The 13,585-nt window shown below is 38.3% G+C and overlaps 1 protein-coding gene across 19 annotated transcripts in view; it reads right to left on the minus strand.

The window, feature by feature from the left end:
• Positions 1–13,585, minus strand: part of SETD5 (SET domain containing 5) — a 77,668-nt gene that overhangs the window by 24,284 nt on the left and 39,799 nt on the right. For 4 of the 19 annotated variants that reach the window (XM_037055689.1, XM_037055678.1, XM_037055680.1 and 1 more), the window contains 13 exons: positions 12,241–12,433; positions 11,854–11,959; positions 11,319–11,527; positions 10,919–10,977; positions 10,053–10,231; positions 9,073–9,111; positions 5,651–5,893; positions 4,978–5,126; positions 4,477–4,594; positions 3,649–3,758; positions 2,443–2,695; positions 1,982–2,092; positions 998–1,255 (listed from right to left, as the gene is read on the minus strand). In XM_037055689.1, the coding sequence (XP_036911584.1) occupies positions 998–1,255; positions 1,982–2,092; positions 2,443–2,695; positions 3,649–3,758; positions 4,477–4,594; positions 4,978–5,126; positions 5,651–5,893; positions 9,073–9,111; positions 10,053–10,231; positions 10,919–10,977; positions 11,319–11,527; positions 11,854–11,959; positions 12,241–12,332 (1,926 nt within the window). In that variant the 5' untranslated portion in view covers positions 12,333–12,433. Of the gene's footprint in view, positions 1–997; positions 1,256–1,981; positions 2,093–2,442; positions 2,696–3,648; positions 3,759–4,476; positions 4,595–4,977; positions 5,127–5,650; positions 5,894–9,072; positions 9,112–9,819; positions 10,005–10,052; positions 10,232–10,918; positions 10,978–11,172; positions 11,214–11,318; positions 11,528–11,622; positions 11,760–11,853; positions 11,960–12,240; positions 12,434–13,585 lie in introns of those variants that run through there. The other 15 variants (XM_037055685.1, XM_037055683.1, XM_037055684.1 and 12 more) reach the window with 12 other exon arrangements.

Genomic DNA, 13,585 nt, shown 5'->3' on the forward strand with positions numbered 1-13,585 from the left:
AGGCTTAGGAACCTCCAGGACATCTTTAAACGTTCCAACATCGGATTATAGGGGTACCAGAAGGGGAAAGAAACAGCCACCAGTGGAAAATGTATTTGAACAAATAATAAAGGAGAACTTCCCCAGTCTGGCAAAGGAAATAGACTTCCAGGAAATCCAGGAAGCTCAGAGAGTGCCAAAGAAGTTGGACCCAAGAAGGAACACACCAAGGCACATCATCATTACATTAGCCAAGACTAAAATGAAGAAGAGAATCCTAGAAGCAGCAAGGGATAAGGGGACAGTCACCTACAAAGGAGTACCCATCAGACTGTCAGCTGATTTCTCAAAAGAGACCTTACAGGCAAGAAGGGGCTGGAAAGAAGTATGCCAAGTCCTTATTATATGAAATGCTAAAGGGACTTATATAAGAAAAAGAAGATGAAAAATATCAACAGTGAAAGGACAGCAAACACACAGTTATTAACAACCACACCTAAAACAAAAGCAAACCAAGAGGACAGCTAGATCAGGAGTGGAACCATAGAAATGAAGAACACATGGAGGGTTAGCAACAGGGGAGTGGGAGGAGGAGAAGGGGGGAGAAGGCACAGAAAACAGCATAGATGGTAGGTAGAAAATAGATGGGGGGGAGGGCGAGAATAGTGGGGGAAATATAGAATCTAAAGAAGTTGAGACACGTGGTTATAAACTAAGGGGGGGGCGAAGGGAGGGGGAGGGAGTGTGCGGATGGAGGGGAATGAAGGGGGGAATAGAACAACTGTAATGGTATAATCAATAAACTATATAAAAAAAGAAAACAAACAAACAAACAAAAATAAAGTGTCTACTCAGTCCAATTCTGTCTCCCTAAATCCTGCAGCTGATGAAAATGGCCTTATTTAATGCATTATGAGGCAAAGCTGAAAATGCTGATTTTACCCATTCCAAAACACAGGTCACTGACATATGTAAAAAAGCAAGGGTGTCGAAGGCCTGGAGCTTTTTCTTCTCTTACCCCAGCTTGGGAAGACCTCCGGGTGTTCACCCCAATACTCTGTGGGGTGCTTGGGATGGCCACGTTTAAAGCAGAGTTGCTAACTTCAGATTCAGGGGCTTCGGTTTTTGTTTCTTCCCCTACAAGTGTCTCTGAGGTGGTGGTAGTAACCTCTACATCAGAGCTGCTTTGTTCCAAGGACTGATCGCGTCGCTTCTTTCTTTTCTCTAAGTTTTCAAAAGCATGCATGATGGCTTCAACTTTCCTATCTTCCCGAGTCTAGAAAGAAATAGCATAGAAGAAAGCCTCAACCAAGATGAGGAGACAGTTTTTCAGAAATATTATTTATGAAAATTTAGAGGCATTTACAAAACCCTATTACATATATTGTGGAGAATAAAAGAGAGAAACTAAAAATAAAATATTTAAGTGTTAAGAGTTGCAAAGGAAGGTAAGGTCAAACATGAACTTTTCAAAGAAGGCCAGCTATTTTGAAACTTTAATATAAAAGAAAAACAGTCATCAAAACCAGTATTTCTCTCCATTTTCAGAGTTCAAAAATAACCAAATAGTTTTTCTTTAACTTCTTTGCAGGTACAGAAATAAACATGAATGGTTTCAGCAAAAAAGTAGATTTTCTGAACCCATATAACCAATAGGGATTTTTAAACGTTGGAACTCACACAAACTTAGAAAGTTCCTAAGTTAGAGCAAGTAGCTCCAACAGAGACATTTTGTTTCAACCAGACAGTTTTTGGGAAAGGAGGTTGTTAGTAACACACCTCTAAAGACCACCACCACCCACCATCATCACAACTAGACAAATACCTGTGTGCGCAAAAAAATTATCAAAACGAAATCTACTTTACAGAAAAAGCCCCATTTTTAACCTACAGATGATGGTATAGTATGTTGTCAAAGATGGTACAAACTAGGAGAACAGGGCTTCACATGCTGTAGGTAGAAGAAATCAGCAGAAACGAAAGGATGTTAGAAGGTACCCACCCTCCTGCTATGAGCTGGGTTCTCCTGGTCATCTGTAACCTCTTCTTTCTCTTCTTCTGGATTGTCTATTTCCTTTAAGACAGAGTCAATATTCAGTTGTACCCTTAAGCTCTAGGGGGAAAAAAAATCAATGTTTTTTTCCCTTCCTGGTAGCTTAAAACTCTCTAGAAACAAGCACAATTTCTAGTGCTTGATCGTGTTACTCGTGGAACCACAGGGTAAACAGAGATTATAAGCCCTATTCTCGGGACTAAAACTTGGAGAGTAGCTGAAGAGATGTTATTAACATTGCTTAAAGAGAGAGAGAAATAAAAAAATGAACACACACCCACACCCACCTTGATATGAAGGGCATTAAATGTTACTATCGATTCCCTACATCACACTTGTGGCAACCTGGGATCCTCCTCATTTAGAGAGGATCAGTACCATAGCAACAGCCTCTGGCCAAGGAAAATTACCTCATGGTCACTAGATACAGTCACTTTCTCAGAAACTTGTTCTGGTTGTGGGTTGGTATCCTCTTCCACAGCCTCATTCTGCTGCTCCATCTCTAGCTCTTTCCGTCGTGCTTTTCTCCGTCTAGTCTCTGCTCCGATGATGGGTAGGCTTGGGGGAGGTGGGAGTGGCAGTTCTACAGCACTGGGATTCCTTTTCTGTATAGGGCAATTCCGGTTCCCCTTGTGACATGCACAGTCCACTTTATAATTACTGCTCCAAAGAAACAAACAAAAGTGCCTGTCTCAGTACCCTTAAAATACCAATCACATTACCCATTCTTTCTCTTGAAATATTAGTGTATTTCTTGTGGTATTATCTTTGAGTAAGTAAAAGAGTCATTATAGTCTGTGTAATTTATTCAAAGAAAAGCTAAATGAGTATTTTCAATATTCTGTGCTTCTATATAACCTCAACTTTTACCACTGACATATAGTTAGTGGAAAGGAAAGAAAGCCCCCACCAAATCCAATTCTCCCAACTCCCTTTTGTTATTTAACGGGTAGCGAATCAGTAAGTTTGAAGTGGCCACACTTACTATTCTCTGTTTACATTCACCACATCCTAACTTTTACCTACTAATTCCCTACTTATTATTATCTTTTCTTATTGTACATGTACCAAACATCAACTTACCATATAACCTTTTTTTTTTTTTTTTTGCCTAAAAGGACCAAGGAAGAAAAAGCATCCATTTAATAAAACCCATCCCATATTCATCTGTGACTTGCCAGCTCTGTTTTTCTGCATTGTCATACATAACTGGATTACATGGTTGAGCAGATAGGGTGAAACTTTAACCCCTCATTCTACATGACCCCTAGCACAAGTGCTGTGTGCGTAACAACAGATGCTATTGCAATTTCTAGGAATGTCATACATAATCCCCCCCTTTACTATTCTTGCTATAAAGGAATAAGCCAAAATACCATTGATAGGAGACTATTAAGCAGTATCATACAATGTACCAATGTCTCCAAAAAAACAACCAATCAGCCAACCCCAAAATGCCCTAAGGCTACCTCTCCCTCCATAATTTCTAGGCAGAAAATGCAATACTTGTGAAAAGATTAGTTAAAATAGATGAAAATGGCATGAAACAAAAGCAGACTTAGTAACTTAATATGTAAGATAAGGCCATTCATGTCAGGAACATTTGGAGGTCTTACCAGTTACTGTACTCATAATCAAATGCTATGGTGACCTCGGCATCCTTGGTGATGGCAGACACAGCATAAATACACAGGTGAATCATCCCATCTGCAATCATGTGTCGCACCTGTGTAAACGACACATACGGTCGATGATTTACCATAAAAACGAGGAAATCTCCAAAGGAAGAAAAAACTTTTAATCCAAATAATTTCTCCCCACTTAAGAGTTATTAATTATAGTCTATTATGTATCATTTCATTTGAAACCATTATGCAGTAATTGTTCTAAAATTTACTTCAATAAATTCTGAGATGTAAGAAATCAGGGTAAGGTCACTGTTCTACACCTTAAAGCTATTTCAGAGAATGAAAATTTCTTACTTAGTCTGTAAGAAAAGCCCTGTAATTTTCTTGCTTCATTTGATATGGGTGCACACACACACAAAAAAATCAATTCTAAAAATGCCCAGAATCTCTTTTATAACGCTATTAACTAAAAGCTAAAAGATAGCTTAACTAAAAGCAACCACACAACTTAGTTTGGGCCCAATGACATATTCTGCAACATTATATGGCAACTTCTTTAATATAACCCCTTTGACTTCTAATCCAGCCTAGCTCTTTCTCTTCAGCAAATGCTTTTTTCCTTGCTAAAGAAAATCTATTTTTTGCCTACATCCTGTTGAAATAAAAGCATCATTAGTTTTGTTTTTTGTTTCTCTCACAATGAAGATCACAAGCATTATCTACAGACCTTAATCTGGGTGAAGTTTTCAGATTGCTTCTTCAGTAGACTTTTCTTTGGTGATTCCATTCAAAGAGAAGTTGCTACACAAATCTTACCTCTGCATTTGGTGTACATGATCTTCTGATGAACCGAGCGTCATTACCAAATGTACGTGCATCCACACACATCTCTACACCATTGAATTTTGAGTAGAAGAGCACAAAGGGGTATGGTCTAGGGATATAATTAAAATTCCTGTAATTCTCAACACAAATAAAAAGGCCACCCCATGACTTTAAATATGAAGTAAATATGAAGCATATGCTGACAGAAGCAATCTTTTGCAATCACTAAACTTGGAAAATATCACATGCTGGTCTGCTTTTGATTCAAGAATAAGCACAAAACAAGAAATACTTGGCTCAGAGTTATCACTACTTTACTCATTAAACAATTTGCAGGTTAATTTGTACTTCTCCAGCAATGCAGACAGAAATAAGCTTATTTGAGCTCTAATTCCCCACCATAAGAGCAGTCTATCAACCAGGTAGTTTTACAGCCACAGCATTCACCCAGGCCCTCCTTAGCTCTCAATGCTCAATAGATGATATTCTTACTTTTTGAAGAAATGCCCATTGACCTCAAATTGCTGTCGTAACATGACTTTCCCTCGATACTCTATTATAAGAGTATCCAAAGCCAAATCTCTTGCAGCTCTCAGGATCTTCCGGTGCTTTTGTACACGAGTGACTCTTCCCAACTGTAGCTGAATAAAACCAGAGTATTAACATTAGACAATAGCAACAGGAGCTTAGTACACTAAAAATATTTCCTAACTGAGGAATTTGTATATATTATTTAGGTCAACGATCAGCAATTTTTGATTTGCTAAAAGGTATTTCTAGGAAACAGATTCTAATGTAGTGAACTTGTCACCTCCTCTAAGGTAAGAAAAGATCCAAGAAAAATATATCATTAAGATTTTAGTGGTCTACGTCTAATGTAAGAGTGAGGAAAAAACAAGCTTAGCTTTCTATGAATCATAATAATTCCTACTGAGGCTGTATAAAATTTTCTATCTTTATTTTTAAACAATAAAAATAGGTAAAAAATGTGTATCTGGATAGTTTCCAGTGACTATAACCTGCTTTGGTTAAAGATTCTCAGTAGGTAGCTAATTAGTTATTCTAAGTCCTTGAACATTTGAAAAATATGATAACTCCAACATATGACCCCTTCTTAGGTTCTTAACAATCACTTACTTAAGAGTCATTAATCCTTGATCCTTACCTGCATTTGGGAACCAATAACTGTATTATTACAGGCCAATTCAGTCTTATTGATAGTGTCTAAAATAGCAGGTTTGCCCACAAATTCCTTGCTAGAATGCAGATGTTGTTCAAGGGCGTTCTGTACATCGGCACTGTACTGATTAGTGAAAGCTTCTTCATACTGATCAGTCCACAGTCTTATCCGATTTTCCCATCCCTCAGTTGTATTCTCATCTAAATTCTGTGCTTCAGAAGGAGAATTCTGCAGAGAACAAAGGTCAGGTAGGTTAGCAGAGTCCATGAATAAAAATGGGAAAGGGAGGAAAGAGACTGAGTCTCAAAGAAAATTTGTTTTTGCTTGGCATTTGGTGTAGCATAAACGAACAATAGCTTGGGAGTCAGGGGATCTGGCTTCTACCTTGGTTTCATTACCAATGAGCAGGGAAGCCTTGAACAACACAGAAAAGCTCAGTTTCCTTATTTCTAAAGGGAGAAATTAATCTGGATCATAGTTCCATTCCATCACTGTGATGTGGATGACCATGTGGATGTGTGTTTTATGACCATTTTTAAGTCATAAAAATCAATTTTGTTATTAGAAGAACAGTATCAAGTTAACAAGAAAGTTTTCATGAAAATGAACAAGACACCCCTCAAATATCACATCCCTTAAATTTCAACACTTCTTAACATCTGCCTTAGTGTGCCTGCCCAAACTGCTATTATTTTACTTCTCTCTAGGAGAATGTTTTTTATACAATTAATACATGTTTATTCTAAATATACATGTGACCCAAAATAAATAATCCATCATTTCACTTCCCATAAAAAAGTTATTATTCTGGAGTATATCTAACACTCTTTTTTGACAGTTTAAATAGCTGCATTCTAGTAAGGTGAGGCGGGGCGGGTAGGTAGAGTGTAGAAAATGCTGAGAGGTACCTTACTATACTTCTTTAGGAAAACCATTGCTCTCTATGGGGACAGTGCTAAGAAAAGATTATTACAGAAACATTATCCTAAACAGATAATTTTATGTGTTTGAACTACAGAGACAAAGCTTAAGTCTGACACATGTTCTCCTTCATGGTGCTCAAGACTTAAGGTGGCATCAGAAAACAAAACAAACACTGATACTGATGATGTCATACCAGCGATGACTAGAAAGAAAAAGACAGTATAGTACCAATGCTCTTTACAAGTCACGTCCACACTAAACTTGTAAAAACAGGCATAAGAAAATTAAACATATACTCCATAAATTATATAGAAAACATTTATACCTATTACAACAACAGTTTTCTTTCATTTTTGTGTCACTGGTTTTAACCAACTGTTGTCTACCATCCTTTCCCTATGAAACGGAAAATGGAAAAACAAACCCCAATACTATTGTTCTCTACATTTCTCACTAGTCCGAAAAACTGAACAACAAACAAAGAATCTAAGGACAACACACTGAGAACACAGTATCATTTCTTTGCTTGACATGTCAGTAACGGCTGAACAAAAGAAAAGTGCAAAACTTGGGACTTAAGGGTACTTGCTTATAAGACTGAGGATTATGGGTGCACAAACATTGTTTTCAAGTTTAAGCAACTAGTAGAGATCATTAAACTTTTGACTCGTTAAACTTAATGCATAATGGAAGCCTCTGCCACAGTATCATACGCTATTTATTAATATAACTCGTCTACTCTGCTGTCCCATTCTTCTGGGTGTTAAACATCCCATCTCAGAGGATTTAGAACAGTGGTTTCTCAACCAGAAGTAATTTGCCCATAAGGAGACATCTCATAATACTGAAGTCATTTTCCAATACCATACCTGTGTGTTACTGGTACTGAGTAGGTAAATGCCTGGGATGCTGCCAAATTGCCTATAATGCAGAAAACAGGTCCCTGCAACAGCCCAAGAATTTCTTGCTTCAAAATGGTATCAAGGTTGAGAAATTGAGTAGTCTCCAAGTAGGGAAGCTCTTGACTTTGGGACTAAAAATCCAAATGATTTCCCCCCCCATTCTTATAGCTCTCACCCAGATCTTTGGTGGAGTTTAACAATTAGGAATTCTAAGTACGAAATCTGTAACTCAACATAAAATTCTGGTGTGAGAATTAAACTAAACTGACCAGTATTTTTTATTGTCTAAATTTTAACACGTTTATTGAATTATTTGTCAACATTTCAAAATAGCAAGCAATACTTGGGGTTTATGTAGTTTTTCAGGAGAGTCACTACATATCTTTCAAAACATTTCAAGCTCCTGAAGGCACTTTACAATAGTTGATAATATATAGAAAAGGGCTTAACAGCTGGGACCAGGGATGTGTCTGTTCTATGCATCTATCAACGGTCCCCTGTAAGCAAAGGAGACAAAAATAAAGGGGTAGTTAAAGCAAAGTTGGTCCCTTGCAGTAGGATAATTAAGTTGTGTTCCAAGGCATCTCAGGACTTTGATGCTCTTGGGCTCTAAGTCCTCTTCCCATCTCTTTTACAGATGTGCACAAGGCAAAGCCTTTAAATTTTAGGTAAAGTGCTACCTGTGATCTTATCTTAACACTGGTCTTAAAGCTTATTCTCACTAAAAGATGTTAATCTTTTCCATATATAACTGTGAACAGGATCTGTGATAGATCCTTATTCTATATACTTTACACATTTAGGAATATGAATACTTAAAAAAGTAAAATAGATCTTAATTATAATTACATGCTTGGAAGCCCTAAGGAATTGTTTGGGAGGTATGTCATTCTATATATACATAGGTAAAGGAAGACACCAGGCTACCTAATCAAATCTCCTTCAGGCAAACTGTTTTTATCACCTAGTACCTAAAAGTTCATCCAACATAACTTCTCTATTCCCCAACTGCTACCCAAAAATCATACCTCATAAGCTCTTCTATTTGATAATCGCAGAAAAGAAACACATTAGCACCATCAAAATCTTCTATACCAAATTGATATGAGAGGAGAAGTCAGTTCAAATATAAGTAATTCCAATAAGAGTAATTCCTATCAATAAACACTACATTCCTACTGATGAAAATTATCCTTCCAAATGGCGATTAAAGCCCATATGGTGCTTGGGTGGGTACATAAGAGATGCTCTATCCCCAGAAAACCCTTGGTCTTGAGGTTGAGGCTAATCACAATGACAGAACACATCAGCCCCATTTTGTTTAGGAAAATGTCACCCCCAGAAAAGCAGCTAATGAAAAACCAACACATGAAGTCTTAATTACAGAAAGGGAAAATATTTCAGAAAATGGCCAAGAAAATCTACTTTGGAGAAAGGCTCTATGAAAACCGAATGGCAACAATTACAAACTAATGAAAAGCAGAATCCAAGATTCCCAGACCATCAATGTCAGGAAAGAAGCTGACCAAAATGCAAGATCACAGTGAAGTAAACACAGCATCAGGGAAGAATACCCCTTACCTTCATCCGCAAGGACTTCCGGGATCCCTCTCGAAATGCCTATCCCAAAGAGGAAAACAAGTAGAACAAAACAAAACTTGGTACCAAGAATGACAGTTATACCTATCTGAGACTAAAACTAAGGCAAGAATTAGTGTTCTAGTCTGTCCCCTTTCCCTAGGTAACAAACACAACTGAATTCCCCACACTGTTATCAAGAGTAGGGGTCGCTCAAGGCCAGTGAACTCTGTGGCTAATTCTAGTGCACCCCCATTGTGAAACTAGGTAATTAACAGGGAAGAGCATGCACCACTTAAACCCTAAATGCACCCCGACACTAAAAGAAAAAGCAAATCAAACTGTTAAGGTACCAGATTTACCAATTTTGAAATTAAGAAGGAAACAAAGACCAATCCCCTAAACAAGGGATGGGCAAGTCACCTAGGAACAACAAAGTTGCCCTGATGGGGAAGAGAGAACACAAAACAGAAGAGGTTTCTCCTGGAGACTTTTTATTTGAGAACACAGGAAAGTGACCACGACACTGAGGAAGCCTAGACCATTCAAGAGAAGTTTCCTGATTTATTTTTTTTGAAACAAGGAAAAAAAATCAACCCAATGACATGAGGTGGGCATGTACCAGGACAAGAACTGCTGACTGCTTTGGGCTGAGGAGGCAGGGAGACACTGGAAGGAATAGTGGAAGCCTAGACTGGAGGCTGCTGTAGCACATATGGGCTTGTGCCAGGTGGGGCCGGGATTTCATACCTGGGATGGGGCTTGGAGGAGAAGAAACTGTGCCAGCTGTGATGGTATGGAGTGGCAGAAGAGAGGTTGGTCTACATGTTCACGACACAGATTAGCTGATTTTTGCAAGTAGAGCAAAAGTGGCCCTTCAAACATCTGGATCAAACTTCTTAAAATTTTTTTGGTGCATTCTTGGTCCAAAATTTGAGCTATTTCAGAAATATTTCTATTTAAGATACTTTTACCCTCCATACCTTGATTTTCTTTGTCTTTGGTGCTGCACGACCCTTTTCTGGACTCTTTTTCCGCTTCTTGGGTTTGGTTCTTCTAACAGTTAAGGTGATGCTAGTAGGTGTGTGCTGTGTTGCTGTATACAACACAGTGGAAGGAGAAAGCTCCTCATCCCAGCTTTCTGTTGCACTGCTATCCCCACCTGAAAAAAGATTATTTTATAGTTCACACTGTATAGATTTAAAGGAGCATTAAAAACAGTTTATTCCATTAGATCTATACCATATCCAGTGGGTCATTACTTCCACTATCATTGTATTTCACTGTGTACGATGTGTACTTTTTTTGCCCAAATTTTTGAGGGAAAAATAAGCATACACATTATACATGGATATGATGATTACACACCATGGGCACAATAGTCCTACATATAATGTACACAAAAACACTGTGCCCATTATACATGTGAGCACATCACATGCAGCAAAATATGGTAACTATCACCTGCAGAACAACATAAATACCCACCTTATTTATGAAAATAAGATTCTTTCTGTACCATTGGCAATAAGACATAAACTCTACATTGTATGTATTTCTCTCCTTATATTCAGTCCCAAAGTTCCACTGCCTCAATATGTAACATATAAAAAAAAAATCTGATTTTCTGTGCTCACTAGACATATTTTGATTGCTACAGGGCTAAACGCCATTTATGGATACATTTAATTCACAATAAGAGAATTACATAGCAGTCTTGTGAGGACTTCTTTCTCTTTCCATGAAACGAGCTAGGGGACCGACCACAGGAACTTAGAGGAGGAGTTTAGACAAATATTTAAAATACAAAATTATGTCAAAATAGGGGCATAACCCATCTTCTGATTACCTGATATGTTGTCCTGCTTCCGCCGATGAAGTCTAATAACCTTCCCCCTGCTCATTCCCCTAAAGAGGGAAAATAAACTTAAAGTAGTCCTTCCAATAGCATGCAGCACATTATCGCAAAAATGGGAGAAGTGTCTCTGCATACACTACCCCCTTCTCCTCCCACCTACCAAAAGTCTCCAGGACATTAAATTTCATATCAAATTCAATAGCTTTAACATCAATCTCTCATTCCTTGTTGTCACCAATTCTCACCTAGTGCAGAGAATTCGAGCCAAGGAGCACTAAGGAATCATCTACATTAACAAACACAAGAAAGAATACTTTTGAGCTTTTTCCTACTAATAAGAAACCCTAATCCCAGCAACCCAGGCTTGAATTTAGATGGAACATGATCTTACCTGCACTTGTCACAGTTGAGAAGGAAGCCATCCTGAGAAAGACCACAGGGACACCAGGTAGGAACGGTCTCTCCTTCAGAGTTCGGGCTGTCTCCACAGCGTTCCTCTACGGGCGACGGCAGGCCATTCAGGTCAGAACGAGGGATGATCGTCTGGACAGGGGGAGAAGCAGGAGGTGTCGGAGGAGGAGGGGCTCCGTAATTATGATCCTGAAAATAAGATTTTTTAAATCAACAGTGTCCAAACACTGGCCCCTCTCTCCCCTAAAGTATGGTACATATGGAAAGAAAGAAGAAAGTAGTACCCTTCGTTTTTTGGCTTCAACCAGGAAAGTGATAAAACAAAATGCCAAGGTCAACTGGGACATAAAAACAAGAACAATGATGCAGGGCTAGACGTCCGCTGGAGGCAGGGAAGTGCAAAAGGGGCAACTTCGTCATGCTGCATATAAACATTGCAAGAAAGTCACAATGTATAAGAATGGATTACACTCCAGGAAGATCACTGCTTTGGAGAAAAACAAATGCATACTCACAGCATAAGGCAGTCCTCGACACCCATGCCTCTGAGTGGTCCCATAATTATGAGTGGAATACACGCTCTTCTCATTAACTGCTGGACTAGCCTCCACAGATTCAGGGCTGCACAAAGGCGAAAAGCAATGCATGATAGCATAACACCTAATCTTTCCTTAAACTAAGACTTAGCTTCCCATTCTAACCCCTCCTCTTTCCACAACCACCAGCTACTAGGATAAGAGAAAGAACTCAGTGAAACAATCTTATTAACATACTAAGCCTATAAATAACACTGGAAGTCTTATTAAATGTGGATTTGTGTGTAACACGAAGCCAGTACAGGCAGATGTCTCAAGGCAGGCACCTGGGATACAAGGTGTCCCTAATGACAAACACAAACGTACCAGCTGAGCAGGGAGTTTCCCCTAGAGAAGCCACTCTGGGCTGCTTTAGACTCAGAACTATTCTTCTTAATTGGATCTCTTAATACTTCCATGAAACCTCACATGACATTTGCAGTGAGTGAGATGATGAAAGTGCCTTCTGTACTGCCCCAGGGACCAGGCCCTCTTCCATTCACTACCAAGACAGGATACCCTGAAGAAAGTACAGGTAAAAACAATGGCATCTTATATTTATACCTCTCATCTTGATGAACCCCCAAATATCTTTAAATAACTTCTCATCCACCAGTGACATGCAAGCATATAAAGGACACAATTATTTTACAGCTGCATGGTAGTAATATAACAGAACTTCAAAATAAAACTGTACTTAGAAGTTTTGTTAATCTAGTGACAAATAATAACAGTAGTAGTGGCCACCATTTTGAATTTCCTATTACTTTCTAGGTACTTTATATATATTCATTCATCTACTCTATGACTACTAAACATGGTAAATAGCACCCCATGTTTACAGAAGGGTAAACTAAGGTGGTGAGTTTCTGTGACTTCCCCAAGGTCACATACTAACACAGCCAGGGTTTGAAATAATGTTTGAGTCCAAAGCCTGTGCTCTTTGCACTATGCCTAACTGCTTTGTAAACCAGGACAACATTCTACCTTTAAAAAAAATTATATGAGATCTTAAGTAATCACGCTTAGTGAGAAGCTTGGTTAAGTATCTTGCTGTATCCCCCTGAGTGAAAAACAAACAGTTCAGGCACAATTTAATAAAAGAATTTTGTAACTGTTCAAATTTAGAAATTTAATGTAATCCTTTACTTGGTAATAAAAAGGTATAGTTGGCCAAGAATAAAAATTAAATTTTAGGGAGAAAAAGAACTTAAATTGGTTAGGCTTTGGGGAATTTGAAAGGTAATTGTATTATATAACTTTCCAGAACTGGGTAACAGATACGTCATTTAAACTAACCAGACCAGAGACTCACAAATTAGAAATTTCAAGGACACCGCACATAGCTCAGCCTTATATATCAAAGCACATCAAATAGCGCATACTATTTGCCTCAAGTAATGTATGTTTTCCTGCTTAGAAACACACAACATATAGTACTTTGCAGGAATGAAGTGTGAGGTTCAATGTGGCACAATGTCAACTGAGAAGTGAGGGATAAAAGAAATTTCTGACACATGTATCCAACTCACTCAGTTATATGCTCCAAAACTGAGAAGGGATCTTATTTATACTGGCAAAGATACTTTCTAGGTGAAGAACTTCAGACAGAGGAAAGTATTCTCTGTTGGTGAGTGCATGCATTTTATTACTCTAAAAGAGTGCCTGCAGA

Source organism: Sturnira hondurensis, unplaced genomic scaffold, assembly GCF_014824575.4.
Source record: "Sturnira hondurensis isolate 20B ecotype Veracruz unplaced genomic scaffold, ASM1482457v3 Scaffold0008723, whole genome shotgun sequence".
NCBI classification, from domain to species: domain Eukaryota; kingdom Metazoa; phylum Chordata; class Mammalia; order Chiroptera; family Phyllostomidae; genus Sturnira; species Sturnira hondurensis.